The 27,481-nt window shown below is 48.0% G+C and overlaps 1 protein-coding gene across 3 annotated transcripts in view; it reads right to left on the bottom strand.

Moving 5' to 3' along the window:
* Positions 1 to 2,037: 2,037 nt before the first annotated feature.
* DENND2A (DENN/MADD domain containing 2A) overlaps positions 2,038 to 27,481 on the bottom strand; it is a 56,310-nt gene continuing 30,866 nt past the window's right edge. For all 3 annotated transcript variants that reach the window (XM_010566261.1, XM_010566263.1, XM_010566262.1), the window contains 14 exons: positions 26,036 to 26,129; positions 24,697 to 24,747; positions 21,547 to 21,734; positions 20,695 to 20,804; positions 20,414 to 20,483; positions 19,708 to 19,785; positions 19,068 to 19,208; positions 16,750 to 16,898; positions 8,553 to 8,730; positions 7,719 to 7,760; positions 5,747 to 5,864; positions 4,863 to 5,102; positions 3,690 to 3,776; positions 2,038 to 2,761 (listed from right to left, as the gene is read on the bottom strand). In XM_010566261.1, the coding sequence (XP_010564563.1) occupies positions 2,730 to 2,761; positions 3,690 to 3,776; positions 4,863 to 5,102; positions 5,747 to 5,864; positions 7,719 to 7,760; positions 8,553 to 8,730; positions 16,750 to 16,898; positions 19,068 to 19,208; positions 19,708 to 19,785; positions 20,414 to 20,483; positions 20,695 to 20,804; positions 21,547 to 21,734; positions 24,697 to 24,747; positions 26,036 to 26,129 (1,578 nt within the window). In that variant the 3' untranslated portion in view covers positions 2,038 to 2,729. The remainder of the gene's footprint in view (positions 2,762 to 3,689; positions 3,777 to 4,862; positions 5,103 to 5,746; positions 5,865 to 7,718; positions 7,761 to 8,552; positions 8,731 to 16,749; positions 16,899 to 19,067; positions 19,209 to 19,707; positions 19,786 to 20,413; positions 20,484 to 20,694; positions 20,805 to 21,546; positions 21,735 to 24,696; positions 24,748 to 26,035; positions 26,130 to 27,481) is intronic.

Here is a 27,481-nt window from a genome sequence, read left to right as displayed (position 1 = left end):
TTAAATCCTTCATGACACAGCTGTAAACGTTTCTTTCACTGCACTTCTCATGCTGCTGCTTTTTAACGCCCCCCTTGGATTTTGTACACTATGTAGGCTTGAATCCCACTTTCTTGAGAGCTGCCATTGAAAGCACTGAGTGGCCACAGAGCCCCGTGCTGGCAGAGCCCCCTTAAAGCCCCCAAATGAGACAAACGGGGCTATTTCACAACTCTTTTTAATTCGAGGTATTAGGATATTGAAGTAGAAGCTGCTCACACCCAAGCTCAAACTGAGCTAAGGAGACTGTGAGCATTGGGCATCCCAGGAAACCCTCCCAGCTCCTTACCACAGCTGCTGCCGAGGAAGGTGAAGTCCGATGCTGCTGAACACGTCACTTGAGAAGGGGAACACGGAGGCCCAAGGAACAGGCTTGTCAGCGGGGGACCACGTAGGACACCTGCTTCTGGAGGTCTGAGCTGAGCCACAAGATCAGCTTCGTTTAGCACCCCACAAAGCTTTGCAGGCAGCTTGACTGCCTTTGCATGTGTGGGTGCATCCCAGCTTTGCAAAACCTCATTTTGCTACCATTAAAAAGAAAAACACCTTTAAAAAAGAGAACCAAAACACAGTATTTGATTCACCTTGAACTCCACTGCAGTTTCCTCTGGTGGGCCACCACTGCCTCCTGTGAAAAATTAGGCTTTAAGTAGTGCCAATTTTGCTCAGCACACCCGAGGGGCAGCCCCCCACACCCTCACCTGGTCACCCCTGTGGGAGCCTGACCCTGGGGAGGAGAGGGGGGATAAATGCTGCTGGCTTCTCTGACCTCCTCTATCACTGCTTCAACTGCCCCTGCACACGCGTTGGGCAGTGCAGAGCTGCAGGTGCTGCCTACCTACCCCCTGCCCGGTGTGGCACTACTGCTGTCCAGCATTTATGGTACTCACCACAGAACCAGAGAGGTTGAGGTGGGAAGGGACCTCTGGAGGTCATCTGGGACAAAGCTCTGCTGAAGCAGGGCCACCTAGAGCCATCTGCCCACCTTATCTGGTCCCCAGATAGTGGCCATGTCACAGACATAACAAGCCCCAGTGCACTGGGATCCAGCGAAGCACCATCTCCACCTCTCCACCCAGCCAGCTGCTCGCTCCTGCCACCACCCGTCACAACCCATTCCCCCTGTCCTTAAACACAGCACAGGAAGATGCTGCCACTGTAGGAAACTTTGGAAACGCGGGTTTCAAAAGATACACAGAGCAGCACTGGACCCACAGCTCCCACTCCGTTACCAAGTGGAGGTGAGCTCCTCGGAACCCCACTGCTGGTCAACAAGGCCCTCTCGCCTGGGAAAGCCCACTGACCACGGGGGCACCCCGATCACTTTCAAAACCTCTGGCAGCCCTGCGTAGCCCAAAGTAGCACAGCTGCCCACAGCAAAGGTACCCGCACACAGCTCTCACCCTGCAACCCCCCAATAGCTGGGGAAGAGTTTTCCCTTCAGGCCATAGCAGTGCTACCCTCTGGCTTCCTCTCTGAACAGCAGGGGAGACCCAAGGATGCTCCAGCTGCTCTTGACTCTGCCCTCACAAGCGGTGCAAGGGAAACAGCATTTGCACCAGCTGGAAAAGAGCCCTCACGCCCCCGCTCAACCTCCACACGTCTCCCTTGACACCTCCCCACCTCTCCTCCCCACCGAAACAGACAGAGAGGCGAGCAGGAGGTCCTACCTCTTCCTCAATGGGGAGCACAGAAGGCAGCAGCAGGCACTCTCCCCTTGTCTGCTTCCTACTGTGCTCCCTGGCAGCAACACCTGAGATGGGAAAGGAGAGCCCGTCTGACCTTCGGGAAGCAGGTGAGCTCCACTTTGGGCTCCCCCTGCAAACAGCCAGGCAAGGGAATGAGGCCACCCGGGCTGTAAGGCTCACAGGGAAGCCACGGGCTTGGCCAAGCCAAGGGCTCAGCTGCTAGATGTCCCCTCCGGCTCACGCTCTGTGCCAGGTGGGCCAGTGGGCAGGCACAGTTTGTCCCCCTCCCCAAAACACCAAGGATCCACACGTCTTTTACACCACTCGCTTTTAATTACACTGCATAAGGAAAGGCCTCTCCTCGTGCCAGGACCCCCTGGCACAGCCACCCGGGGAGCTGGCTGGCCCATCAAGTCCTCAGTAGGTTTAGTGGTTCCCCCTCACCCTTCTCACTTGCTTGGAAGCTCCTCCTGGTCAGTCCACTTCATCCCTGCAGCCCTCAGTGTCCTCGCTTTGCAGAGACCTATTTCCATACATCTCTCTTCCTCCCCTCCTCCATGCCTGAGCTTTGCCTGCTCAGTCCTGTGGGAGTCCCGCTTTGGCCTCCTGCAGCACCAGGCAGAGAGGAGGCAGGGCAAAAGTCATTGGTTAATAATTGTTCTAACCCCAATATAAATAGAAAAATACAACAAAACAAAGAATTGACTAGCTAAGAGATCCAATCTGCTGGGATGCCTGCAACGTGCTAGTGCAGAGTTCAGAGAGTGCTTGGTCCAGTGCATGGTACTGTAGATATCCAGAAACCTGTCCCGGCAGCCCCGCAGCCATCAAATCTTCCTCCGGCACCACACGTCTGTGTAAGCACGTCCTGGCCGTGGTCAGCTTGCCCAAGGCTGTTGGCTCCTGGGATCAGGCTGAATGGGAACGGTTGATAATAGTCCAATTTATTGCTGCTAAATGGTAAAGCCATTCTCTTCTGTGGAATGAGGATGTACTTCGCTCTTACTTTTTGTGGAGGAATTTCATTTTGCTACCTGGAGAGACGGAGAAAGGAAAGTGGACTCCCCAGAGTGACAGGGAAAACAAGTGCCATTCCTCACCACCCCTGGCCGAGCAAGCCTATGCAAAGAATCGCCCCTGCTGCCAGCCCTGGGGCCTTATTCACTGCCAACTGCCCTGCAAAGCTGGAAGCAGGTGCCTGCAGAGCAGGCCATAGCTCTGCCCACCCCCGGGAGCAGCACTGCAGGCTGGGACTCTGCAAGCACCCAGGGACACCCTCCAGAGCCCATTTGCCCAGCGGTCCTGGGAGGTGAACGTATTACTAAGCTCGCCTGCCAGAGCGTGTGTGGGTAAGAGGCAGGGCACACCACCCCTACAGACACTACTGCTCTTAAATGGCCGAGAAAAGACAAGAGGGCCAGGGATGTGACCTGAACAGAAGATCAAACTCTCTTAGCCATGGTGTCCAGTGACTTATCAAGGACTTCTCAGTCTGGAGCTCTCGTCTAGCTCCCCTTACAGTGGAAAATGGATTCAACCTTAGGATACTCCTGGGCAGTTCCCACCACTGATCCCTAAGGGCAAACCTGAAGGCAATGGAGACTCTCGTCACTCTCCCCGTCAGGACCTGCATCCACCACCCCCAAGTCACTGGTTGCTCCATTGCCTCCTCAGACCTGCCCGTCTCCTTTGGAAGACACAGACATAGCTCATGGCCCAATCTCTGGCTCTCCACCTGCCTCCAGACAAGTGGCAGATCAGAGGGCAGAGCCAACAGCGTGCCAGAGCAGGGATATACGGCCAGGCACCCATCACTCAAGGCTCAGGGCACTGCTCTGCAGGAAGCCACACACAGTCACTAGCAGAGCCCTGCCACCCTTCGGCAGCTTCTCTGATGCCAAACCTGAAGACAACGAGAAGCCTGAGCCTCCTGAGAAGCCAAGAATTTTGCTGCTTCCTTACCTAGGCCTTTCAGGAACCTATTGACTCCACTCTGCTCCCCACTGGGAAGTGTTTCCAGGTACTCCTGAGCCCGTACCTCAAACAGACCTGCAGAAAGAAAGAAGTCAACAACTTCTATTTTGCTTCCCTGTAAATAAAAGTAAGAACGCCCATCTGAAAGCATACTGTCCCAGCTTACCAATAAACTATTGCACATGAGAGGGAACAACTCGCCCCACCTCCTCCACCCGCTGAGCCCGAATGTGGGACTGGAGCTTTGGTCCTCCTCCTCCCTCCCCACAGCAAGGCTGACTGAGCTTTTGTACCTCGCACAGGGAGAGACAAAACCTCCGTTCATACTGCTACGAATACGGCTAAGTCCAGAAAGTGAGACCATCTGGGGAATCGTCACGCGGGATTTACCACACTGCAAAACCTCTTTTACTCAACCACCTATTCAAGTGTCCACTGCTCATTAGTGCTGGGGAGGAAAATGCTAAGCCAGGACCGAGCAGCAGCAGGGATGAGAAACTTCAGCTGCCAGTAGAGCCCTTGGGACTGTGGGATAACAGGAGCGAAACAACAGAAGCAGCTTTGGGAAGGACATGAGCATCCATATTTTCTACTAACCAAAACAGCCATAACCAATCCAGCCAGTTCTTCCTCTAGACACAGGAAGGGGACGTGAGGGACTGCAAGAATAAACGTCATTCCAGCAGTGTACCCCTTCTGTGATGGTCCTGATGGGAATTCAACATGGAACAGAAGAGGCACACACATGGAGGATACTACTTATGTCCCTTACTGCAGCGGTGAAGGGTGCCTGTAACCCCAACCTCAACAAGAAACTACCAGATCACGCACAAAAAGCCCCTGTTCTCCAGCAGCCAGTGCCCATGCACTGTGCAAACTGTCTCACCACGCTCCTGTGAGGCGACGCTCCCCTTTGGCATGATAAGGAAACAGAGGCCAAAAATCCCCAAGAGACTTCTTGAAGGCCATGCAGGGGTGTCAGAACAAACCACCAGCCTGTGCTAGCGCCTCCCTACCACCTCCCTCCCGGTGTCCTTGCACAGACATTGCAGCCTCCAGCCATGGTGCTGGGGATGGAGCTGGCAGCTGGTGAGCATCTCCCAGCTCTCGCAGGAGCAACTGCAGTTTCCACAACAGCAGAGCCCAGGCAGAGCCCCTCACCTCTGACCCCCTGCTTCCGCAGCTCCCGCTCCTGAATGAAGCCCCCGAACATCTGTGTCTCCATGAAGACCTCCAGGAAGCGTCGGAGACTCTTGGAGGAGACGGACTTGCGGAAAGCCTCACGCTGCAGGGTCCGCTCCTCTCGCTCGGTTGGGGTCAGGAAGAGGGAATAGTGGCCCACGATCTCCACAAAGAAACGGACAAAGGCCTCGGACACCACCTCGTTCAAAGGGCTGGTCTCTAAGGAGAAAACAAAGAGGCAGTGGTAAGGACTGTGCTGTAAGGACATGCTAGGAAACATCCTGGGTACAAACTCCCTGGCTTTTTTCAGATCCAGCCTGACCAGAAAAAGCTGCTCAAGAGAGACAGCATCCTAGGAAGTGCTTACGATGGAAGAGGACTAGGCTGCTACTACTTTGAAAGCCACCAAGCTCTGTCTTGGCTCCCCTGCAAGCAGGAGATGCCCATGCTGTCTCCCAGAGAGCTGTCTCAGCCCAGTCGCCTGTGAGCCACATGGCCACCTCCGAGACTGCAGCTCTGTGGGTGGACTGTCCCCCGGAGGAGCCTGCATCACTCACACAGTCAGCAGCAGAGAGAGGCCTGTGGGAACACAACCTCCCCCTCCAAAAAGGAGTCCAGGTGTTCCCTGGAGCTGTAAGGGAAGGACGGACAGAGCTGGGAAGGGGTAAGTACTGTTTCTCTTCACACACAGAGAATTGTCCCTGGTGCAATGGAATGTTTAATACGGCTTCAACCAATATCCTGACCTACCTCCAATTTCCGTGGTGTTAAATTCAATACAAGCCTAGTTCTCCCCTAAGAAGTGACAGGAGAAAAAGGGGCAGAAAAGATGTGGTTTTAAGCTGAAAGGCACCATGCTTTACCCTGCTTGCCATTGACAGGCCCCTCCTCCTTGTCGCTCGCCAGCTCATTCCTCTGCTCCAAAATGTGTTCTAGGGCGGCCTGCAGCTTGCGGGGCAGGATGGAGTCCTCATCTTCCATCTGTAAGACAGAGCCACCTTCTCAGGGCCTGGGGCCGGGACACAGCTGGCCCCTGCCCTTCTCCTCACCAGCTCCTATCCTGTCCCCAGCACGGCAGGGGGAGCACTAAAAATGAACTGTGAGGAGAGGAAGAGGGAGCGGGAGAAGGCGTAAGACGCTTGGCACGTTCCCAGCACCTCCCAGTGCAGGACTATCAAGAAGCACAAGAAGAAGGAGAAAGGGAGTGTCTTTTCCCAAATGTTCCCCTCTTCTGGAAAAATTTTAGGTGTCTGACCCAAGAGGCTACCGGGCAGGGCTCACCCGTTGCCCCACTGACCCCCTGCGAGCACTCGCACCACCCCAAAGGGGACGAGGACGAATCTGAACAATGCTGGCGTGCAGCCAGGTGAGCACAACCCCCTGCTCAGCTCTGCTCAGGCACCGATCGTGTTACGGAGGCGTAACGAGTTCCCGTAGAGCAACGAAGCCAAGGAACTGCCGGTGACTGTGTGCGAGCTCCTAACAGCCCTGGCTGAGACAGCGTGATTTAGCTTAAACTTCCAAAAGAGAGGTCTAAGGTAAAGCATATCCCTGCAGCTAAGGCAGCTGGCAAGTGAGAACTGCACTGAAGGAGTGGCCTTCAGCCACACACTACTGCCTGCAGCAGGAGGTGCACTCATCCCGTTCTACCCATGGGACTTCAAGCAGGGCAGAGACCGATGCAGCCAGTGCTCCTCAGCGATCTGCCAAAGAGCTCTGGGGCAAAACTAGCTTCCTGGGCCAGGAGTATGTTCGTTAATCTGTCCTTCCCCCTTCAATATCCTGCTCCTCCTCTCCACAACAAAGGGAAGTAAAAATCAGCAGGCAATCTTGTCTGCAGAGCAACACACAGGCTCCTGTGTACCAGCTTCCTACTTATGACCCATCCAGTGCAAGGACTGGAGCGAAGAACCATAAGCTCCTCGGGCAGGAAAGATTTGAAGAAATCATCAAGGCTCCCTTCCTCACCGAGGGCTGGGTATGTGATAGGAGATCATAGAAGCATAGAATCATTTGGGTTGGAAGGGACCTTAAAGATCATCTAGTTCCAACCTTCCACTAGACGAGGTTGCTCAAAGCCCCATCCAACCTGGCCTTGAACACTGCCAGGGATGGGGCATCCACAGCCTCTCTGGGCAACCTGTTCCACTGCCACGCCACCCTCACAGTGAAGAATTTCTTCCTTACTAAATCTACTCTTTTTCAGTTTAAAGCCATTACCCCTTGCCCTATCACTACAAGCCCTTGTAAAAAGTCCCTCTGCAGCTTCCTTATAGGCCCCCCTTAGGTACTGGAAGGCTGCTCTAAGGTCTCCCTGGAGCCTTCTCTTCTCCAGGCTGAACAACCCCGACTCTCTCAGCCTGTCTTCATAGGAGAGATGCTCCAGCCCTCTGATCATCTTTATGGCCCTCCTCTGGACTCGCTCCAAGAAGTGGACTGACAGACACAGGCTGGAAGAGCCCGCGCTGCTCCCCAGCAGACAGTGCTGAGCCAAGGCTTTCCAGCTCTACCCTCAGCCAGGGTGCCACTTAAGGACCCACAGTGCTCAAGTGCCCCCATTTCCCCTCTTTAAAAAAAAAAAACAAAAAAAAACCAAAAAAAAACCAGAGGGAGAGATAATGCACAATGATTTGGACCTCAGCAGCTGTTGTTTGGGACGCTGATATTACATATGTACACAGTGACCCTTATAATGCTGCCAACCACAAACCCTGCCTCAGTTTGTGTGGGGAGTAAGTGATCCATCCAGCCAGGCAGGTCAGCAAACACAGATGGAGGTAAGGTGTGGTGGAAAAAGGGGAGAGAAGGTGAAGGGTACAAAATAGCTCTGCTCACCTGTCTCAGAAACCGGTTATTTACAAGGTCAACGACTAGGACCTAAGAACAAAAGAGCAAGAAAAAAGGGGAAGTTGTTATTTCCACGATCGGAGCGTATCTTAATCTGTAACCGCTCTGAAGGAAACGCACCCTACCCCTGCTCCTCCTACCCCCCACCGCAGCTGGAGGAGGCACCCAGCGTGAGCCAAGAGCAGAGCCCTTGTTGCGGCTTTCTAACGATGTCGCCGCAAACCGCAGAACAGCTTGGACAGCAGGAGGCTGTGCTCCAAGCCCGGCCCACCACTCCTCACCGCCACGTCGGGGTCAGAACTCTGTCTTTTCTCCCCGTGCTCTGCACCGCTGTCGCCTGGGTGGGCAGGGAGGGAAATGCCCCCCCAACCACGTTCAGCCTTGCTGCGTTCACCCTTGCGTATCATGAATCCGGTTCTTAATTCCTTCCATTAATTAGAGGAGCAGCTACCCTGGCCAATTTGTAGCAATCGTACTTCAAGCCTGGCAGACTTTGTGCTTAGCCCCGAGACAGCACAATGCGGAAACCAACAGAAACTTTAATAAAATCATCTCCTACCCGCAGCAGCCCCTGCGGTGGGAGATCCCAGCCCCCTGCCTTCCCAAGCTGCGGACAAGGCAGAGCGCAGACCTCTGCCTCCCCGGGGGACGTCCGCCTCCTCCCTCACCCCACGCTCGCAGGAGCCAGAGGACGAGAGCTCGGCTCCTTCGTGCTGCCAGCTGCCAAGGCGGACTCTCGAGAGCAGCCTTTCTGGGACAGCAGACAAGTCGGCCCGCTGGAAGCGACCGAGAGCAAGGCTGCGGTGCGGGTGCATGGCTCACCTCCTCCACTGGGAGCTCCTTCAGGCGAGGCAAGGAGCTGGAGAGCAGGCCGATGAGGAAGGGGGTGGGCGAGCACACGATGTCGATCATGGAAGGCGGCAGCACGGGGATGTAGGTGTGCTGCCAGGTGAAGGGGTACAGTAGGGCCACCGTGGCATGGCAACACTTGGAAAGAGTGCTGGAAGATGAAACGCAACCAAGGGTAATGGCTGGTCAGTCAGGGGGTAAGCGGTGCTTCCTAGAAAACAGGGCTCTTTCAAACATTCTCCGATTGATCTCTGTAATTACCAGGGGCTTTCCCAGATTTCTGACCCCATTTTTCAGCTTCAGAGGCAATGACCTGAGGCAGAAGCCCAGGTTATGAAAGATGATCCTGGCCCACACACATGACAAGAGATAGGTCCTCCTCAATCCAGCATCTGCTACTCCAGTGCCCTGCTCCTCTGCCCCTTGGCTTGGTACCTGTGCAGCATATATGCTTTGCCTTCGGGCAACCCTTAGCTGGAGTAATCACAGGGCAATGCCAAGCTTTTCTGTTGGTCCCAATCATGTTGATAGCTCCTAGCAGCCATGCCAGAGCATGGGGGAAAGAGGAAGGCAGCAATCTCCAGCCAAGGCTATCCAGGCAGCCTGCAGCCTGTGGAGCCTGCCAAGGCTACTCAGAACCATGGGAGAGTGAAATCATCCCAGGAGGGGAGCACTCGGCTGGCCTCTGTAGGAAGCTGCCCATGGCCCACGAGACTGCAGCCTTCCATCTTCCCCCTTCAAATGCCACCAGCAGCTCAGCTTTGCTAACAACTTCCAAGAGGGTCTGTCCAGAAACACCATCAGCTCTCTGGAAGGAGGCAGGCAGGGTCTGCAGTCAGCCACAGCAGAGCTCGCCGCAGGGCACCAGTTACTCATCCATTCTGGGTCTGGAAGCATTTGTATGTGTCAAGGGAGGGGGAAGGCTCACCACCATCAACCCTGTATATAACATAATTTTATTTTACTAGCATCCAGGTCTTGTAAGGCTGGAGGAGGGGAGGAAGGCTGGTGCGGCTGGGAGGAGTCACATCCCCAAGGAAGGACGCCCAGCTGGCTCCTGTTAAACTCCACAGGGGAATTTACACTCAGCAACCCGGATCTGGCAGTTTATTGCTGACTTGAGAGGGAAGGGGTTTGATGGGAGTGGACTAGAGCTCGCTCTGAAAAGTGAAGCCTGCTTTCCCTCCCCCCCCTCACTCCAGCTAAGTCTGGTGGATTTGAATCCCCATGCTGTAACGCTAACACACACTGAGCAGAGTGGCATGGCTGGGCTACAGCTGGCTGGCTTTCATCAGGTAAGTTCAGTTTAGCAGAACACAAGTGTGGTTGCTGGGACATCAGTGTGACCGTATGAAGTAATCACACAGTAAACATCATTAAACACATGACGCTATTGGAGATAAGTAAATCCTAGGGGAGAGGCTGGAATCTGCTTAACATGACAATTTTATCTAGGACTGCAATAGGTAGGGAATAGGTGCTTGGGAGGGACGCCTGGGATGTGTGCGCTGAGAAAGTCTCTTCACAAGACGGGGACAGTTTCCTCTCCCTGCGCTCCCAGAGGCTTGTCTCTTCTTAAGCAGATACTCTATGAAAACAGAGGAGGACCCTTCAAAGGCTGTGACACAGACTGGTAGGTCTAAGCCTTTAAATGGGGAAAACCCTCTCCATTCCACATACTTGTTTAGGAAGGTCTTAGCATATCCCCCTCCCTTCTCCATATTCATTCCTGCTGGCTGCCCCTCTGTTGCTGTTCTCAAGCTGTGCCTGCCTTAATCAGCAAGCCCACATCTCGCTGTCTTTACCACACATGCAAAGTAGATAATGAATCAGAGGGAAACAAAATGAAAATGAGAAAACACAGAACTAGTAAGAAACAGGAATATTTAAAAAGAACCCAAACACCCAGAAAAAAAGTGGAAACAGTATCAAAGTAGATTATTTTTCTTGTACCTTTCATACAAGCTAATCTTGAAAGGAACTACAACAGAAGTGAACGTGCCATCTTAAAAGTGCACTCTAAGTTAATGAGATCCTTTAAAAACTGTTTCCTTTGAGGCTGCGCTACTTGCATACCCATACATTTCAGGCCATGTCAGCAGATGCAAGAGCAGAGGCTTCTCTTCCCCTCTATTACTGCAGAGCATATTTTCCACTCCTCAATTTCTGACTGATAATAGCCCCAGTAATAACAGCAGCAGCATGGTGAAAGCTGAAAGAACTCCTCCTTTCATTACTTGTGCGCAGCACTGTGGCATTACTCTTAGACCACCAACAATGGACTTCCCCTTCTTTGAGGAGAGGTTGAATGTGGAAGTGTTAGAAGTTTCACCTTTGTCACAAATCCTCGATCTTGAAGGCACATCCAAATTTCCTGCCTAAAGGTGGGAACTGACTTCATAGACAGCACTTGAAAACCAATGGAAAAGATCTCTGTGATTGCAGGTAGCTCCACAGAGGAACAGTGAGCAGCTGAAGTACGTGGTTATTTATGGCATGGTGAGATATTACGGCATGCTGTCTCCTGCTATATTTATGGTGGCTTGTTCTTCCCTCAACCCTGCTCTCAAGTCCCAGCGAGTACACATGGTACGTGAGAGATTGAGTGGGAGGAAAGATGGCTGAGGTCCAGTTAGTGGAAGTCACAGACAGCGCTGTGTAAGTCTGAAATCGTATGTACCACACAGTGGGAAGTAAAGACAGCTTCCCCTTCCACCCTTCCATCTGTGAATGCCTCATTGCCTCCCGGATGAATCCTAGTGATCTCTGCTCTGAAACATTTCTCACTGTGGAAGACATTTTGAGGGAACAATACTGAAAGGAGTGAGATCTGTGAGCCTCCTTTGAAGGCATAGCAGTTCAGAGATGGACCCAGAGGAGGTAACACTGAGGTCTCTCTTCCACATGCGATTCAGTCGGACTTGCTCTGCAGATAGTCTCAGGGAGCTGCAGCTTGCCAGGAGCCCAGCAGAACCTCAGTGCTTTGGAATGACTCAAGCCTAAGCTCCCTCCTTCTCTTGCATACAGCACTGCAGCGAGCACTAAGGAACTGCTGATTCACACCATGGCTACTGAGCCTTGCGAAACAATCCAGTATGATAAATTCCTTTTATGCCATCTGTGTGATTCTGTGCTCTTCAGCCAGCAGCAATGGGGGAGACTGCCCAAACTACACCTCAGTCATAATACTGCAGGTACATCTGTGTAGAAGGTGAATATGGCCGCTGAAGTTCTGGGCACTGCTCAAGCTGGATGCCTCTTTCTAGGAGATGTGCACAGAATCAACTACAGTTGATGTGCACAACACAACCGGAACAGTTCAGTGCACTCTCAAAGCACTGTTTCAGTGTCAGTCAGCCCTTTGAGGGCTCTTATACCAAACAGGCAGCCAATGCCTTTGGGTAGCTACAGCCAATGTCCCCACTGAAACCCTGATATCCTGGGACACATGCACCATAACCATGATGACGACTGCTGCCATTGGAATAATACTGACCCAGGGTGCTGCATTTGCTTGGTGCACTCCAGATGACACCAAGAACGAAGAGTTCTACCCAGTGTGATTGCAGTATGCTCTGGGGAGTGCCATGCACTACCCTTAGGCCACAGAAGTTCAATGCCAGTTGTTCAAATGGGACACAGACACCACTTTTTAAGGCCTTTGGTTTCAACAGTAATCCTTAAAATAATGCAGGTCTTTAAAGAACACTTTCAAGATACCAAGCACATTTTCATGGGTTCATTCAGCCTCCTCTAGGGAACATGGCTGAGCTGAGTGTCTGATGTCACTTGCACAGGAGCTTACAGGAAAGACTGAAATATTGCTAACACAGAGGTTAAAAAGTATTGATGTACACAAAGAACCATGTCAGATCCCTCCCTAAAGGGCTGTTTTGCATGTAGACCAACACACAAGTGTCTCTGGCTGAGCACTCCCTTGGCCAGAGCAGTGATATTGCAGCAATTTGTGACATTTGTCTGCTTGAACAACAGGCCTTCCCACCACACAGCATCCTATGCAAAAACCTACCACACAGCACCCTATGAAGCTGCTGTTTCTTGGTAGCTACCTTGAACAGAGGTGGCCAATACAGAAACTAAACACGACAGCTGCAACTACACAGCAACTCTTCTTCCTCTCCTGGGAAAACTTGCTCCAAGACTAGCTTGACTTGCTCTAAAAAGACACCTTGACAACTTGCAACTGCTTCTAAGGAAGGATACTGGCTGCTCAGTTTGGTTGCTTTCCTCCCGAACTTTAGACTGACTACAGGGTCTCCAGCTTTTGGCTCCAGAGGCAAGCACCTATGCTAAAAAGCCCCCCAAGCTGAATCCCTCTTTCGGTTTAGAATACTTCATGATTTCTGAAAAACACTATGATTCAATCAGCCTTTTGGAGTTTAATGCCAGGAAGCCCTTTGCTCCCTGCACTAACCAAACTGCTGAAAATATGCTAGCATTTGGCAATTTAAGATGGTTTGATTACATGGGTTTTTCTTTTCTTTTTTATAAGCTCTGCTACAGTAGGATTCATTTTACAAACACCTTTGGGTTTCTGACACTGTGTCACATCTGGATTTACTTATGATGGATTGCAGATCTGGTTTACAACATTTAACAGAGGCAGGAGCTTCCAAACATTGCCCCGTGACTTCGCACAGCATTGCAGCAAATCCAGCCAGGGGGATGCCAAGTTCCACCAGCTGTGGGGACCGTCACTGCCTCCCACCGACGTGGCAGGTTAGTGCAGGTGAAGAAGCGAGCGTTAAGATGCTCTGAAGAAACAATGCTATTATTCGACATCCAAACTTCATCCTTGGGTTTCTTCTTCTCCCTAACCACAATACAAAAAGGAGAAACCTGGGAGGCTGGGATTCGCAGTCCCAGATTTGTTTTTGTAGCACATGGAAAAGACTTCTTTTTGATGATTAATTACCTTTTACTGGGGATGACCACATTTAAAGTGTCTACTCTAATTCTTTCAGATCTGCCTTTGATAACAATGACCACTTTGTGTTGTTGACACAGCTGTGGTTTCTGGCAGGGACAGAGGCAATTGCTCGAGTTGGTCAGATCCACAACAGGCTTTTGAGGAGATGTGGAAAAAGGGTGCCTTGACTTTAAGCCTGTGTAAGTTTTCCTGTTTTAAAAAGCGCTCTGAATCTAACACATGTCCCCCGCAGGCCGGTAAAAACTGCCCAGCTCTAAGTACCTTGTGAAATCAGGCCACTTCTATTTGGAGATGCATTCTAAAAGGTTGGTCAACAGTGCCTCGAACTGCATGCCAGACAGCATCTCTTGGAAACAAAAGCAGCTCTAAGGTTGCAGAGCCTAACCCACGCCACAGCCTCCGCTGCCCCAGGACTAAAGTTTACAGTACAGGAGTGAACAAAAACTAGGGAAGACTACAGAGACCAACATAGTTTTAACAAAGTTATTTTCCTGGGTTGCGAGGAGATGTATACTCCAGTTTCCATAGTGATAGAGGGAAAAAAAAACCCCACAACAACCCACCCAAAAACTAATAAACCAAATTCTTTCCTTTTCCGCTGCCAAGCTTTGGATTGACAGGTCTTTAAAAAACACTCAAAGTTCATTCTAAAGATGGAAAAGACAAAGTATTTCACTTGCTGTACACTTGTTAGATGCATTTTTTGGCTCAGCTTGAAAACATTTCACAGTTCACACAGTATCTGGCAAGAGACCTTTCAGCTTTTTTTTCCCACAGACTGATCTTATAGCAATTAAAAGATGTAAATAAATTGCATACATCATTTTCTCTGTCACTCACACCCAGACACACCTTCATACACACGTACAGATTGTTGATAGTACCCACATGAAGAACTGCAAAGATGAACAATAAATGTAATTTATTATGCATCTTTCACCATGTCACCTGCACTCTTCCCGTTAATCCATCTCAGCTGGATTACTTCTAGCATTCCTAACCTCTGAGCAGTTTCCAACAGCTGCTTTTATCAGTTTTTTTTCTTCTCTTAAGCTATTGCCAAAAAGCATTTCTTTTCTTTCCTCTGAAATGGGCATTTCCAGCCCTAAAGTAAATATTACTTAATATTCATTGAGTTCAATGTGTTCCTGTCCCAGGAAAAGTATCATTTGGACAGAAGATCCTGAATCTACAGTACCATCAGTTTTTAAAACATGGAATTTCCACCAACAAGTAGAAGAGACTGTTGACCTTATGAAAGGCTTACCAATCCAGTGCACTTAAGTCACTGGATTGGATTAAAATACAATAGCTTACTTAATTTTGAGGGTTATTTTCTTTGGTTTGTGTTTTTCAAGCTTTTACAGTCCTTTAGGGTCATTTTTGAATTTTTTCTCCACAAAAATGAGCCAGAGAAACTTCATATTTTGTTACAGGAAAAGAAAAAGACTCTCCTGAAATTGCTCAGAGCAAGATCTTCTCAGAAACATCAAACATTAGAAGTCTCGTAGAGAGCTGGCAAATCTACGGTAAATATTTGAATCTGAGCCCTGTAGCCTAACAGACCCTGGATCTTTAAAACGTGACAATTCTTTTTTTTCACAGAAGCAAGCTGTTTATGGTATATTTAGAGATTCTAGAAACTATAATTCTATAGCGCTCTCCCATTCTTTTTTACAGGCCTGGGCAGCTGGACTCATTCCTAAGGACCCTGGATATACTGACAAAAGATACAGGGGTTGGGGGACGGGGAACAAAACACCAATACCCATCAAAGTGCTTTGAATTAGAGGTACTCTGTAACACACACCATGCTCAGAATACATGGTGGTGTGCTGTCATATAAAGATGTGATAGGAAAAGATCTGGTAAATAAAGGTTCATTCTGAAGTGATGCCTTAAAAAAAAAGTTCCCTACCATTTACTCTTACCACCCAGCCCTCATGTAGAGATTACAATGTCATCTGTGTCCTTAACAGATTTTCTCAGAATGTAAAATGTGTCCTACAGAGGAGAAGAAAAACGTTTGAAAACAAAGCCTGTCATCATAAATTATCACATAAATCATATATGCTACATAGAAATCTAGAGTTTGGATGAATTCTCCCATTTTCAATGCAAGTCTGAATGCTCTGCATGAAATGTGTGGCTTAAGTATCCAGAATACTAAGTATCTATGTATCAGTGACTATAAAGAGTCAAATCTTCCCCCCTCTGACCCAAGGCAGCTGCCAAAAACTGCAAGCAGCCAGTGCTGCCTGGATGCTACAGTTCCCCTCCCTCCAGCTTTCCTATTCCTGTGATGAGGCTGCCTGAGGTCTGCCCGCAGAGAGCCCCAGATCCCTGCAGAATGAATTTTTCCCTTCACTTTCCTGTAGAAGGGGCCTCCCCATTCTTTGCCCCAGCGCTCAGTCCAGTCCCAGAGCTGCAGCCTGCTGCCTGGAAGTTGTGAAAACAGACAGCTTAGGGGCATTGTACACTCCTGAAACCTGAGCGTGCTCCTAAGTGTCATTACTCATCCAGGCAGCTTTTCTTTCTCCAGCCTTGGCGAACTCTCCTCCCTGAATCCTCAAGTGCTTCAGGGGCTGGAGAGCTGCCAGAGACCAGCTGCACAAGATCTTAAAGAAACCTGGGCCCATTTTCATAATTTAGGAGAGCAAACAAAAATATTTAAAAAAAAAGCAAATTGAGCAGATTCAAAATAGAAGGGAGAAGTCCTCTGTCTCATTCCCTCTCACTGCATACTTTACTTTCAACCCTCACAAGAAAAGGTCTTTAGAAACCAATATTAAAATACAAGCTGAAGATTTAAGATCTTGTGACATCAGGGAACAACCCAGAAGGGACAGTGATCTCTGCCCAAGGCTTGATCTCTGGAAACTCCAGCACAGCTCAGTGGGGAACACTGCAGCATCATGGAGCAAAAGGAGGTGTTTTGCTTCCTTAGCGCCAGGGATATGCTCTGAAACTGTCTGGAGGAAAGGGAATTTGGTTCTCCTTGGGGATGAGAAGCAGTATGCTTTTTGCAAGCTGCAAAGCGAAATTATGCTGCACGGCCTGAGTTCCCCACTCCTGGGAAGTACAGCCCTACTCACATCAGACAGGAAGTTGGAAAAGACCAGAGAAGAAAAAAAGAACGAAGCAGAGAGATCAGTCACTGCAGTCTTCTCAGCCTCCCTTCCTTGGCAACATTTTGTTTAAAGAAATGCAAGAGGGTACCTGAGCTTGTCTGCGATAAAGATCACCCTCCTTTCCAGAAGCAGGGAGGCAAAGACTCTGCTCAGGTGCCGCACACTGAGGGATGTGAACAAGGACTCAAAATCAACATGCTCAAGCCTGGAGTCAAGAGGCCGCCGCAGCTCGATGACCTGTTGGAGAAAAAAAGACCACAGGTGAGCTCTTGCTGTCTACCCATACTGTGGCAAGCAAGAACCCAGCAGGTATTTTCACAGCTCACAAGCCTCACTGACTGTGCTAGTGAACATCACACAGCATTAAGCCCTCAAACACAGTCTTTCCAAAGACCTGCCACAAATTCTGCTTCCAGATGGAGACAATCCAGAGTCCACTCCAATGGGCACAGCATGAGACCAACCACAAGTTCTCCCCACTGGATTGAGGACAGGGAGCTCTTCATAAGGAGGAAAACTATTTGTGTCCAGCTATGAGTGTTTTCCAGCCTTTCTGGCATTCAAGCAGCAGACTGGCATGGAGCCTTTCAGATTTGCACTCTTATTTTTACAGTTATGATTTATTTTTTTTTACTGCAAGAATCTGGATGCCTAACCTACTGACTATAATTTTTTTTATGTCAGTTACAGAAAAGAGCGTCCTGTAAGCATTTTCTTTTGTTCATATCTACTTAAATAATTCCTGTCACAGCACCTTAGCACTTCATACTCCTTATCTTGGACAGATGCTTCTCTAAATTGTTCTTGAAAGCTTCCAACACAAGGTAGTTCATAAATCCTACAAGAAAATTACTATAGTTCTGAACTACCCTAAGCAACACCAAGCCTGCAGCTGAAACATCTCAGTGGCAAATTACTTAACTACTTGTTGTCTTAGTCACGGTATACACTCAGAGCAAGTGGTCATCTTCCCCTCTGCAGGAAACTTCTCATATATTGGAAGGTTATTGTCACATGTCCTCCCTTGTCCTTTGCTTTCTATATTAAGCAAACAATTTTCTCAAGCTTTGCCTGTATTTTCTAAACCACTTAATAAGTGGAACTACTCTTCTGGGGCTTTCTCCTAGTGTTTGCCTTTTTTGGAAAATACTCTAAATAAATTTCCACCAATGCTGGGAAGCAGAAAAAACTGCATTTATTTATTATTCATCCTTTCATTGTCTTTCACAATGCAGAAGTTTGCCTAAATAATACCATACTGTTACTTCTGCTCACTTTATGGCCTACTATACCACCAGATCCTTTTCTGAACTACTGTTGCTCACTCAGTTATTTCCATGTTGTATTAGACTACTCATTTTTCTTCCCAGCATTTTGCTCTTGTCCATATTGAATTTCAGACTGAACCTTCAATTTAGCAGGGTCGTTTTGAATTTTAATCCCTTACTCTCCAAAGTGCCTGCAACCCATCCCAATGCTGTCATCTACCCATTGTGTAAATGTGGGGTTTATGCCATCAACCAGATAATTAATGAATGTTAAGGATCCTAGAAACAAAACAGCCAAAACTTTCTCAGAGCCTGACAGCAAACCATTGGGACTCTACTCTTTGAGTACAGATTTTTAACCAGCTATGCATGTGCTCTGCAAAATTGCATTTAGTTTGGACTGGTTTCAGTTTGGTTGAGAATGTCATCATGTAGTGCTATGATGAAAGCCCTCAGAAACAACCTCTATCAACTCGCTTTCTTCTCTCTCACGCTCAAGGCATACCATGCCCAACAAGACTAGGTTCAGTTTGGCTCCTTCCACCCTCCCTCAATGCTATCCGCAAAAGCTCTGCACTCTTAAAACCCTCCCACTGTCCTCACACCACGCTGTGGGAGGTGCAACACATACCCTCACCTCCATGCTGTGAAAATGCCACTCTGAAAGGCTGCAACATTGCCCTTGTGTGGTTTCAGGTATTTTTTGACCAGAAGCCCATGCCCTGTCCTACATGAACAGTGGTTCTGTATTAAGGATGCTGGAACATACGCTATGAATCCTGTCTTCAGGAAGTTAAGTGTGAGGAGCCTCGAGCAGATCCAAGATCATGTGCTATGCCATAAGGTCCACCAGTCTGTGCCACTTGGCCTCAAGGCCAATGCCTCGTTTCATTCTGCCATATCAGCACAGCTAATGTGTCCTCACCTTCATCTTTACAATATGATTTCCTTTTTGATGGTCACTGGAAAAGTCTCCATGCCATCCCCTCTGGGTCCCTTATTTTACTCCTTAGCTTCCCCTGCCCCACAGCTGCCAGACAATCTGTCCTTGAAGATCCTCAGTGCTGTAACACAGTCTCAACTTCCAGTTGCCAGTTTGCTGGCCTAGGTCTCCCTGTCTCTAGGGTGGTGTCTTTACCTCTGTTCCTGAGCCTGGCAAGAAGTTCTTGACTGTAATCGTCCGGCCCAAAGCTGGGAAAGGTGCCTCCATGACACTTCTCATGAGAGGCTGCACCAGGGCTGGGGAAATGCCCCGTCTCTTCTCAACCTCATCCAAGATCTGAAATAAAGGCATGAAGATACAAAAACATGTAAATCAGGAGGAGGGAAGTAACACCAGGAATGAAGTGCACCAGTATCTACGTTCTCTCCTTAACCCAGCATCAATATGGAGCCTTGAAGCATAAGGAAGAAGGTAAAAGGTGCAACTGAAGACCCCTAATTTCCTTCAGCAAGAGAAACCCAGCTCCAGTGAGGTCACTGGAAAGCTTACAATTTGCAAATGCCCCACCACTCTTGCAGTCAGGACTGCACCTTTTAATCTCTCAGTGCTTGTGTTCTGGTAGTTCTGCTGAAGCAAGAAGGCAACAGCTGACAATCCAGTTTTCCTTTCAAGTGTGTTTTTGCTAGGTTCTGGAATTAGCATGTGGTTGCCTTGCCAACACTATTTCAGGCCCTTTCTTCAGTCATCAGCTTCCCCGATCCCCATTCTTCTGTGTTGACCTTACTTTCAGGTCCCTCTTGGCCTACAGCACAAATTCCCTCTCTTCCCCCCTCACCTTAGAGAAGAGATTGAAGCATCCAAGGCGACTCACAATGCAGTAAACTTCTGGGAGACGCTTCCCTTTCCCACTGGGCTTTCAAGACAAATGCAAATACACAGACAAAAAACACCAAGAAAATGTCAGTTATAACTACCGCAAAGATAGAGTGAGCGGTCTTAGTTCTGCAGCTCACTGGCTGGCTCAGAAACTGGCAGACATTTGACAGCATGCTGCTGATGACAATACCTTAAATCTGGCTCAAACACTGGTACACTAGAAACAGTGGGGAGAAATAGGCACATCCACAGTATGATCGCAACCTCCCTAAGTCAAATGATTAAGGCAGGGCAGACTGCTCTACAGAGACAACTCTGAGCCTACAGGACCAGCACAGGTTTAGACAACTGCTTAGTAGCTATCTAAATCTAAGGGAGACAAACCCTATCTTCAGCTTAGTGGTGAAACAACAGTCCATGCTCATAATGTTAAGTGCTGGTTAAGGAAACAGTAAAAGAGCTATGCCTGGAGTGGAGGATGGTACTCATAGAGGGATTTTGGCACTGAGCAGAGCAGAAGAGAGCAAAGCTGCTCTGCTGCTGCTCTTTCTTTCCACACTGAAAGAGTAGGGCAGCAGCTTTCTACTTTCCAGAATGGGTGCCAGTAGCACCAACTCCACAGAAGGCTGCATCTCTAGGAAATTAAAAAAAACAGGGATTATTACCAGCAGTCTCCTACAGTATCCAAATCGCCTGCTTCCATCTTCCCCCGTTAGGACAAATGAGAAAGTCTCACTGCAGAAAGAGAAACCAGAAGGACAAGATACCCGTCATCCACATTAAAAGTCTCTGACATACAAACCCAATAAACCCACAATATTTTTGCATTTCCAATACACCCCTGTCAGGGCTCTGCCCCATTTTCTACCATAACAGCTCTCATATTTAATTAGCTTGATATATAAATCCGTTTCTCATGAATCAGGATACGAAGTACAGTACTCGCCTGGCAAACTGATGGATGGGGGCCCAGTCCTTTGCATCAGGGAAGCAAAACTGGGGAATAGCTTTCAACTGATCTTCTGCCTCGCGCATGAATTTGAATGAGCGCTCAAGCTAGCAGAACAGAGAGAAGGAATGTTTCCAATTAGTCATGTGGGGATGGAATGACTTCAAATATTTTTTTCTGTGACAAATGAAGAGGTGATGACAGAGGCTAAGCTTCTGCCTGGAAGATATTAAAATTTCTATGATTCTGGCTCACCTAATCTTTAGATATTTTAAAGTAATTCTATGCCCCCAATTCCACCAAGCCCTGCACCTGCAGCACCTGTCCCTGCTATATTGTGCCTCTAATCTAGGACACATCTTCCAGCAAGCAGCAAGAGAACTGAAGTCTGAGGGGAGCTCTGGTTACATCCCATTTACAAACATGCTGTCACACTGGCTCTGTATTTCTCCCATTGCTTGTTCCCCATTTTGAGCTAGACTGTTGGTGAAAGCTGTGCCTTCCCTTTAAGAATACGTGTCTTCTCCCAAGCATCAGTTTTCTTTAAAGAGAAAAGGGGGAGAAAGGGAATAGCTACTTAAACGTCACAGCAAAGGGCAGCAAAAGATCTAAATCAGCTGCTCTTTCAACAGTGAGGAATACCATGACAATTCTCGGGGGCTGGGGGGGGGTGGTGGTGGTGGGGTGGTGACTGCAGCCCCTCTATCTTCAGTCTCACTGAACACTGACATAGCACAGGGGTTACTGATATTACATGCCATCAACAGAGAAGCTGTGGCTTCTCCAGCTGTGCAAGTGCACCACGCAATCTGAAACATGTCAGCCAGACCTTCCCAACAGGCACCACACCTTCAACGGGAACTGCTGGGTAACCTCAGGGACATAGGCAGCCCCAGCCTGCTTCTTGTGCAGTGACACCACGACGAAGTACTCAAACAGCTGCCTCTCTTGATATTCGATCAAGTCCCGTTCCAAGGTTTGGTACCGCGGGGTTTGCTTCAGGCGAGATTTCACATGCACCAGGCGCTGGCTGTGAGCTACGAAGAAAAAGATTAGAGATCGTGACTTTGTCTAGCTCTTTGCACAGAGCACCAACAGTGCTTTGCGCAGACTTATGGATAAACTCAAAACCACTTCACTGCATTTACTTTGTCAGTGGCTGAGTAAGAGGTGGGAACCGTTTGGTAGCTGCACTATAAATATCGACAGAGATGGGACATAATCTTGTGAGTGCCATCACCCTGAAGAGCTTTGGCAGCCGAAGGATAGCTTTTACAGCTGAAGACAACCCAAACTGATATCCATGTGGGACATGGTGTGACAGATAATGTCTGGGCATTCATCCTAGCATTCATTTATGCATCTTTCAAAGCCAGCAGTTAGGTGATTGATCACCCTTGTTTGGAGGACGCTATGGGGAGCGATCCCCACGGTTTTACAAGACTAGCATCTGGCTAGGGCTCCACTGGTTGAGTAACGCTGGGGACTCCCAGCTTCAGTAACGCAGGCTGGGCTGTAGGCCAACAATAAAAAAAATGCAAAAAGAGGTGCGAATGAAAAAGGCTGGCTCATGCCAGTCCTTCCTGTGCCTAAAACTAATCTCTCAGGACCATGTTTCTACAAGTTCACCCAACACAATGGGAAAACAAGAAAAACTGCCAAGCAAGCTGTAACTGCAACACACATGAGCTGTGGGACAATAAACATTCCAGCATGGAAAGTAATGAAAAGCTGCCCGCTGAGAAGAGACCAGATGAGATTTGCTAAGACCACCCCCCTGCTTTGTTTTACAGTCGCATCCCAAATTAAATCTCCATGATGTCTCCCTTGCCCCTACTACAAAAGAAAGAAAGAATTAACTACAAGCAGAGACTACAGCACATTCTCAAAACTGTGCTTTCTGCGAATGCGGGTGGCAACGCAACGTTTTGACAGAAACAACAACCACAGGGATACTGTAAAAAATCCAAATACCTAAGGTATCTGCTTGGGAGACAGAGCTTCCTGAGAGATGGTATATACTTTAGGACAGACACTTGACCTTTTGTCTGCTAAAGTTGTGCCACTCATGGACTATTCCAGACAATACAATTTAAAGCAATCTTGAGGTACCTCTTAAATCAGAGAGTGTAGCAACCCCTGGAAAGATGGCTCAGACTCCTTTCTCTCATCACCTCTTATGCTATTTGCTCTAAGGCTGTAATTCTTCAAAAGTTTTCAGAAGTGGTTTCTGTTTTACCAGGGACTTCAAAAGGAGCAGTGTCACAGCAATGCTGAGCACTTCTGAAAAGCTCGCTCAAGCTCTACATTGTTTATATTCTGTGCAACCTACTAAAGATAGCAGGATTTTACTGCTGTCATGATGGCAGAGTTTGTCTTCGAACATTTTTCCTTCCCAAGGGTCAGCTCTTATGGCTCTGACATGCAGTCTGATGATTGCTGTGTGATGACTTACTGTGTCTCAGATGAGGTACAGTGACTTGCTAAGCAGAGGTAACTGGCTGGTGTGTTTGGTCTGTTAAGTAAAACATACAAGATCGAAAGTCCTAGATAAAAGAGACTTGCTAAATCAACTCACTTTCCTATTTAAAAATAGGAAAGTTGACAGTTGAATAAGGCATAAAGCAAAATACAGGTGTAGCTAGAGAAAACAGCAAGTGCCAGAGCTCCTGTTCACAGTTATATAGACTTGCAGGGTCACTCAGATCCAGGTATGGATCTGGATATTGTTCAGAATCCAGTGCTGTTGGATTTGAAGTGACTTCACATGATCTCCATCGTCCCCTCTATAGGCAGCTCCTAGCTGCAGTTATACAGATGTCACAGAGAAACCCACAGCAATGCACATGATTTACTACGGCAACCAGTAACAGGCAAAGGTTTGAGTCTTCCTGGCCACATCTACACTGTCTTTCTCAGCTACATCTGAACATGGACTGTATTTTACAACATCATGTTTCAAGACAGTTGTGAATGTAATTTCTGCGCAATCTGGGTGCAAACCCTCTCTCCCTATCTCCAGGCTAGCCTGAGAACCTGTCAAAAGTAGGCAGTGGCAGCAATTTTCAGCTTGATCTTGCTAACACAGCAGTACAGATAGAAGATTTCCCAATGCAGAGGAAAGCAAGAGCATACAATAGTTCCCGTAAGCACAGCTTCCCACACAAGAGGGAACTCAGTCTGAGGTTTCTGTTCTAAAAACCTGAAAGAGGGTAAGGACAAACACTCCTAAGCACAATGCACTGTGGTTGACACAGAGTGGGAACTGCTGTTTATGCCTGGTTTTCAGCTTGGGAACTGATCTGCTACCCAGATCAGGTGTGCATGTGCATCAGGAAACTTTGGAATCTGAGAGAGTTTGCATCTTACATTCTAACTCTGCCAGGACTTTGAATTTGCCATATAAATTCCCAAAAGATTGTAATGCCACCAGCATGTCACAGGGCTAATTACCAGTACAAGAAGGCTTCAGAAGAGTATTATGGAGACCAGTATACCGTATAGCTCTATCAGAGTGAAGCAAGCAATGAAGCGCTTTATCACTGCCCTGCCAATGCAGAAGTGTTTAGCAATAAACCATACACTGCGATTCTGTTTTCCTAGTTAGCCAGTCTGGCTGGTGGCTTTTCTCCCTTAGTAAATGTGTAGTGGGGTTTCTGAACACCGTGTCCTGTGCAATACTGCTTCTGTCATTCTGGTCACAAATTTGTGACCGTGTACTTAGAAAAACCTCGCTGTATTTCCAGAGCATCCAAGCCACCTCCTAGGAAAGTCAGTGCAAACAGCTTTGATAGGAATTGGAACAGATGTTTGTTTTGGACTCCTGTAGTCCTCTGCCCACACATTTTTCTTCTGCAGTATTGAGATTTTTATTTTTCACTGTGTTCTGAGTGGAAACAAGCTCATTCTCCAAAGGCAGAACAAAGGAGAGAACTTGACCCAGGATCTTGGAGCAGAGTTTATCAGGAGCCATTTGCTCTCTTCACACATTTGCCTTACCTTTCAGCTTCTCTTCAGTATCACTGTCTGATTCACTGTTTTCGTCTGTAACTAGGAAAAAAGAAAGGGGAAGATGAATTAAGTAAAGCCTATTTATAACTGTGCATTTTTTATCACTGGCATGAGAAAGCCAGGCCTGGCAACTTCAAGGGGGAAGACAGTATAGATCCCAAGCACCTTGTTCTTTTCAAGGGTGCACATCACAGACATTTAGCTTACCAACCTTGGGATCTTCCCATTTGTTCAGGGAATAATAAAAAAAAACCCAAACAACAAAATCAATTTTTCACAGCCAAAAGAGTTGCCTAAAGAATAAAATGTGAGACCAGTATTTTATCCAATTCTGTATAAGCACAACACCAAGGCAAAACACTGATTAATAGGCAGTAGTTTGCGGGACAAGGGATAAAAACAAGCAAACAACAAAAAACCACAACTGCCAGACTGAGTCGTACTCAAGGTCTATATGGTCCAATAGCCTGTTTCCGTCAATGATGCCTTAGATGTTTCAGAGAGGCGTATAAAAAATCATGCAGAGACAAGTCTGGGATGCTTCCCCTAAAGGTTCATATAAACACACTCATCCACTCTGTGGGTGTATATCCTATACAAAATAGGATAAACAGTAACGAGCAATTGTAGGAAACAAATAGAGCTGGTGGTCACCTTTCACTGGAAATTAGGGTGTTTTGGAAAAAAATACTGTATTGGAAAGACATAATTTTAAGTCTTACAGAGATGAGACGTTTAAAAGTAATTGCTCTGAAGTACCTGAACACTTCTGGCAAGTTGTTAATTGACAATGGGAGGCTGAAAGTCTCAATCCTGCTATGATGGAGATGGTCCTACAGTCTAGTCTAGAAACCCTGATTCCCAGCTGAGGCTATTTGTTTATTGGGATGCTGAAGGAACCAGGACTGTTTCAAAATCTGCTATCTTCCATTGGACAGTTCACTAAAGTGACACATTCCCGCAAGATATTTTGGATCTCAACAAATCAGTCTCCTTGGACAGAGCATTCCTCTCCAGAGCTTCCAGCCTGTTCCAGAAATAAACATCAAAAAGGGGGGACATTTTTGGTGTGACCTATAAGGTTATCATGGAAAGCCATGGAATGAAAATGAAGCAAGAAAAACAAAAAAAGTTCTGTTTTAATGAAAGTCTTTTGGGCAGAGGAATAGCCTTTATCTTCCCAAAAGAAAGTGTGGAAGCCCCAACTCAGTCTCACTCTGGACTGGAAGAAGCACTAGAAAACATCACATAAATCACTAAGCCAGCCTAAACTCTAAGAGAAGTCCTCAAAAAGTCTTAGATGTATGATGATTCAAAGTTCCTTTACCTTTCCCTGAATTGCTCTCTGTAGACTGCGATAGTCTCTTGACACGTTTCTTTCCCCTTCGTGCCTCATAAATGGCATTGATTTTCAACACAAGCTGCTCATCAAACACACAAACAAACAAACAAACAAGGTTATTTTCCTCCCCAGGCAAGAAAGCAAGCTAGAATTTCATGCAAAGTGCTCTGTTTCCCAACCCTGGCCATACTGAAACTCTTCACTTGGTGGCCCAGAACTGACAATTACCAGCATCTACCTTGCACAGCAACCTGCACTTGTGCTGCCAACAGCCACACTCACTCTGGTACAGAAGCAGTACAGTCATGCTGGCATGGCAGGAGCCCAAGGTAAGAAGCCCTGACAGAAGGCCAGGCCTTAATGCATTTCCACACTGTGAGGCCATACGAGCTTGATGGTGCCCACCTGGGCCTCTCCATACTGTGGTCCACGCTCCAGGGAGCATCCAGAGGGTCCCTTGGGAACCTATTCTGGTCTGCAGATTTGAAAGCAGAAAACTGGCTGGAGGATGACAGAAAACTTCAATGTCTTTATGCCTTTAATGTCTGCTGCGGGATGTGCTGGAAAAGCCTTCATACCAAGCATGGGGGAAACACATCACACAAGGAATGCTGAAGAAATTGAGATGGGTGGGAGCCAATGATGCTGAAGTACTTTACACTGGTGGTTTTCTTTGCAAATCCTTTAATCCCTGGCCTCCCAGCTGGCCAGGAGAGAGGAGGACATTTCACTGTTGGGCATAGCTGGGCTTAGCGGCTCATTCAGTGCCTCTGGTCTCCCTATCAATCCCTGAAGGGGAGCGGAATTGCAGAAGGACCATGCCAGACTTCCCCAAGCCTCCTTGAGCAGAGCTGCCTCCTTGTCACGGTCCCAGGCAGGAGCAGCAGGACATGGCCACAGCATTCGATTTATTCCAGAAAGTCTGGGATCCCTGCACACATGTCCTGAGAGCTCAAGGTAAGACAGACCCACCGCACACTTGGTCAGGGAACTCTGAATCCAAATATTTAAGTGAGAGGCAGGGTGCTCTGATGTGGAAGTGCAGCCTTCATCCAGCTGCCCAGCTCAAGTCTCAGGCTGATTTTGCCACTAACACAGTAAATCTCAGTTCTGAGCTTGCTCTGCAAGACTGCTCAGTGGCACTGCCTGGTAAATATATAGTCATAATCTTCCCTTCAGTTGAAATAAAAGTATGTGTGAACACACTGACAGAGCTCAAGCATGAGCACAGATGTGTAGGCATACTGGGAAAGAAAACCCTAGACATTTGTAGCCTTTGGCTCATTTCTGAAGAGCTGAGGTATATAAAGAGAGCATTTAAAAAATCAGATATGCAAACATGAACATAGATCTAGCAACCAGGAAACAAAGAAGATACACAAACACATCCCTTTGTCCCCAAATGAAAACTGTGGGTTCAATAAAAAAAAA

The sequence above is a fragment of the Haliaeetus leucocephalus genome, unplaced genomic scaffold (genome assembly GCF_000737465.1).
Source record: "Haliaeetus leucocephalus isolate CR32 unplaced genomic scaffold, Haliaeetus_leucocephalus-4.0 Scaffold206, whole genome shotgun sequence".
Classification (NCBI taxonomy): Eukaryota; Metazoa; Chordata; class Aves; order Accipitriformes; family Accipitridae; genus Haliaeetus; species Haliaeetus leucocephalus.
This window is presented reverse-complemented; position numbering and strand designations above follow the sequence as displayed.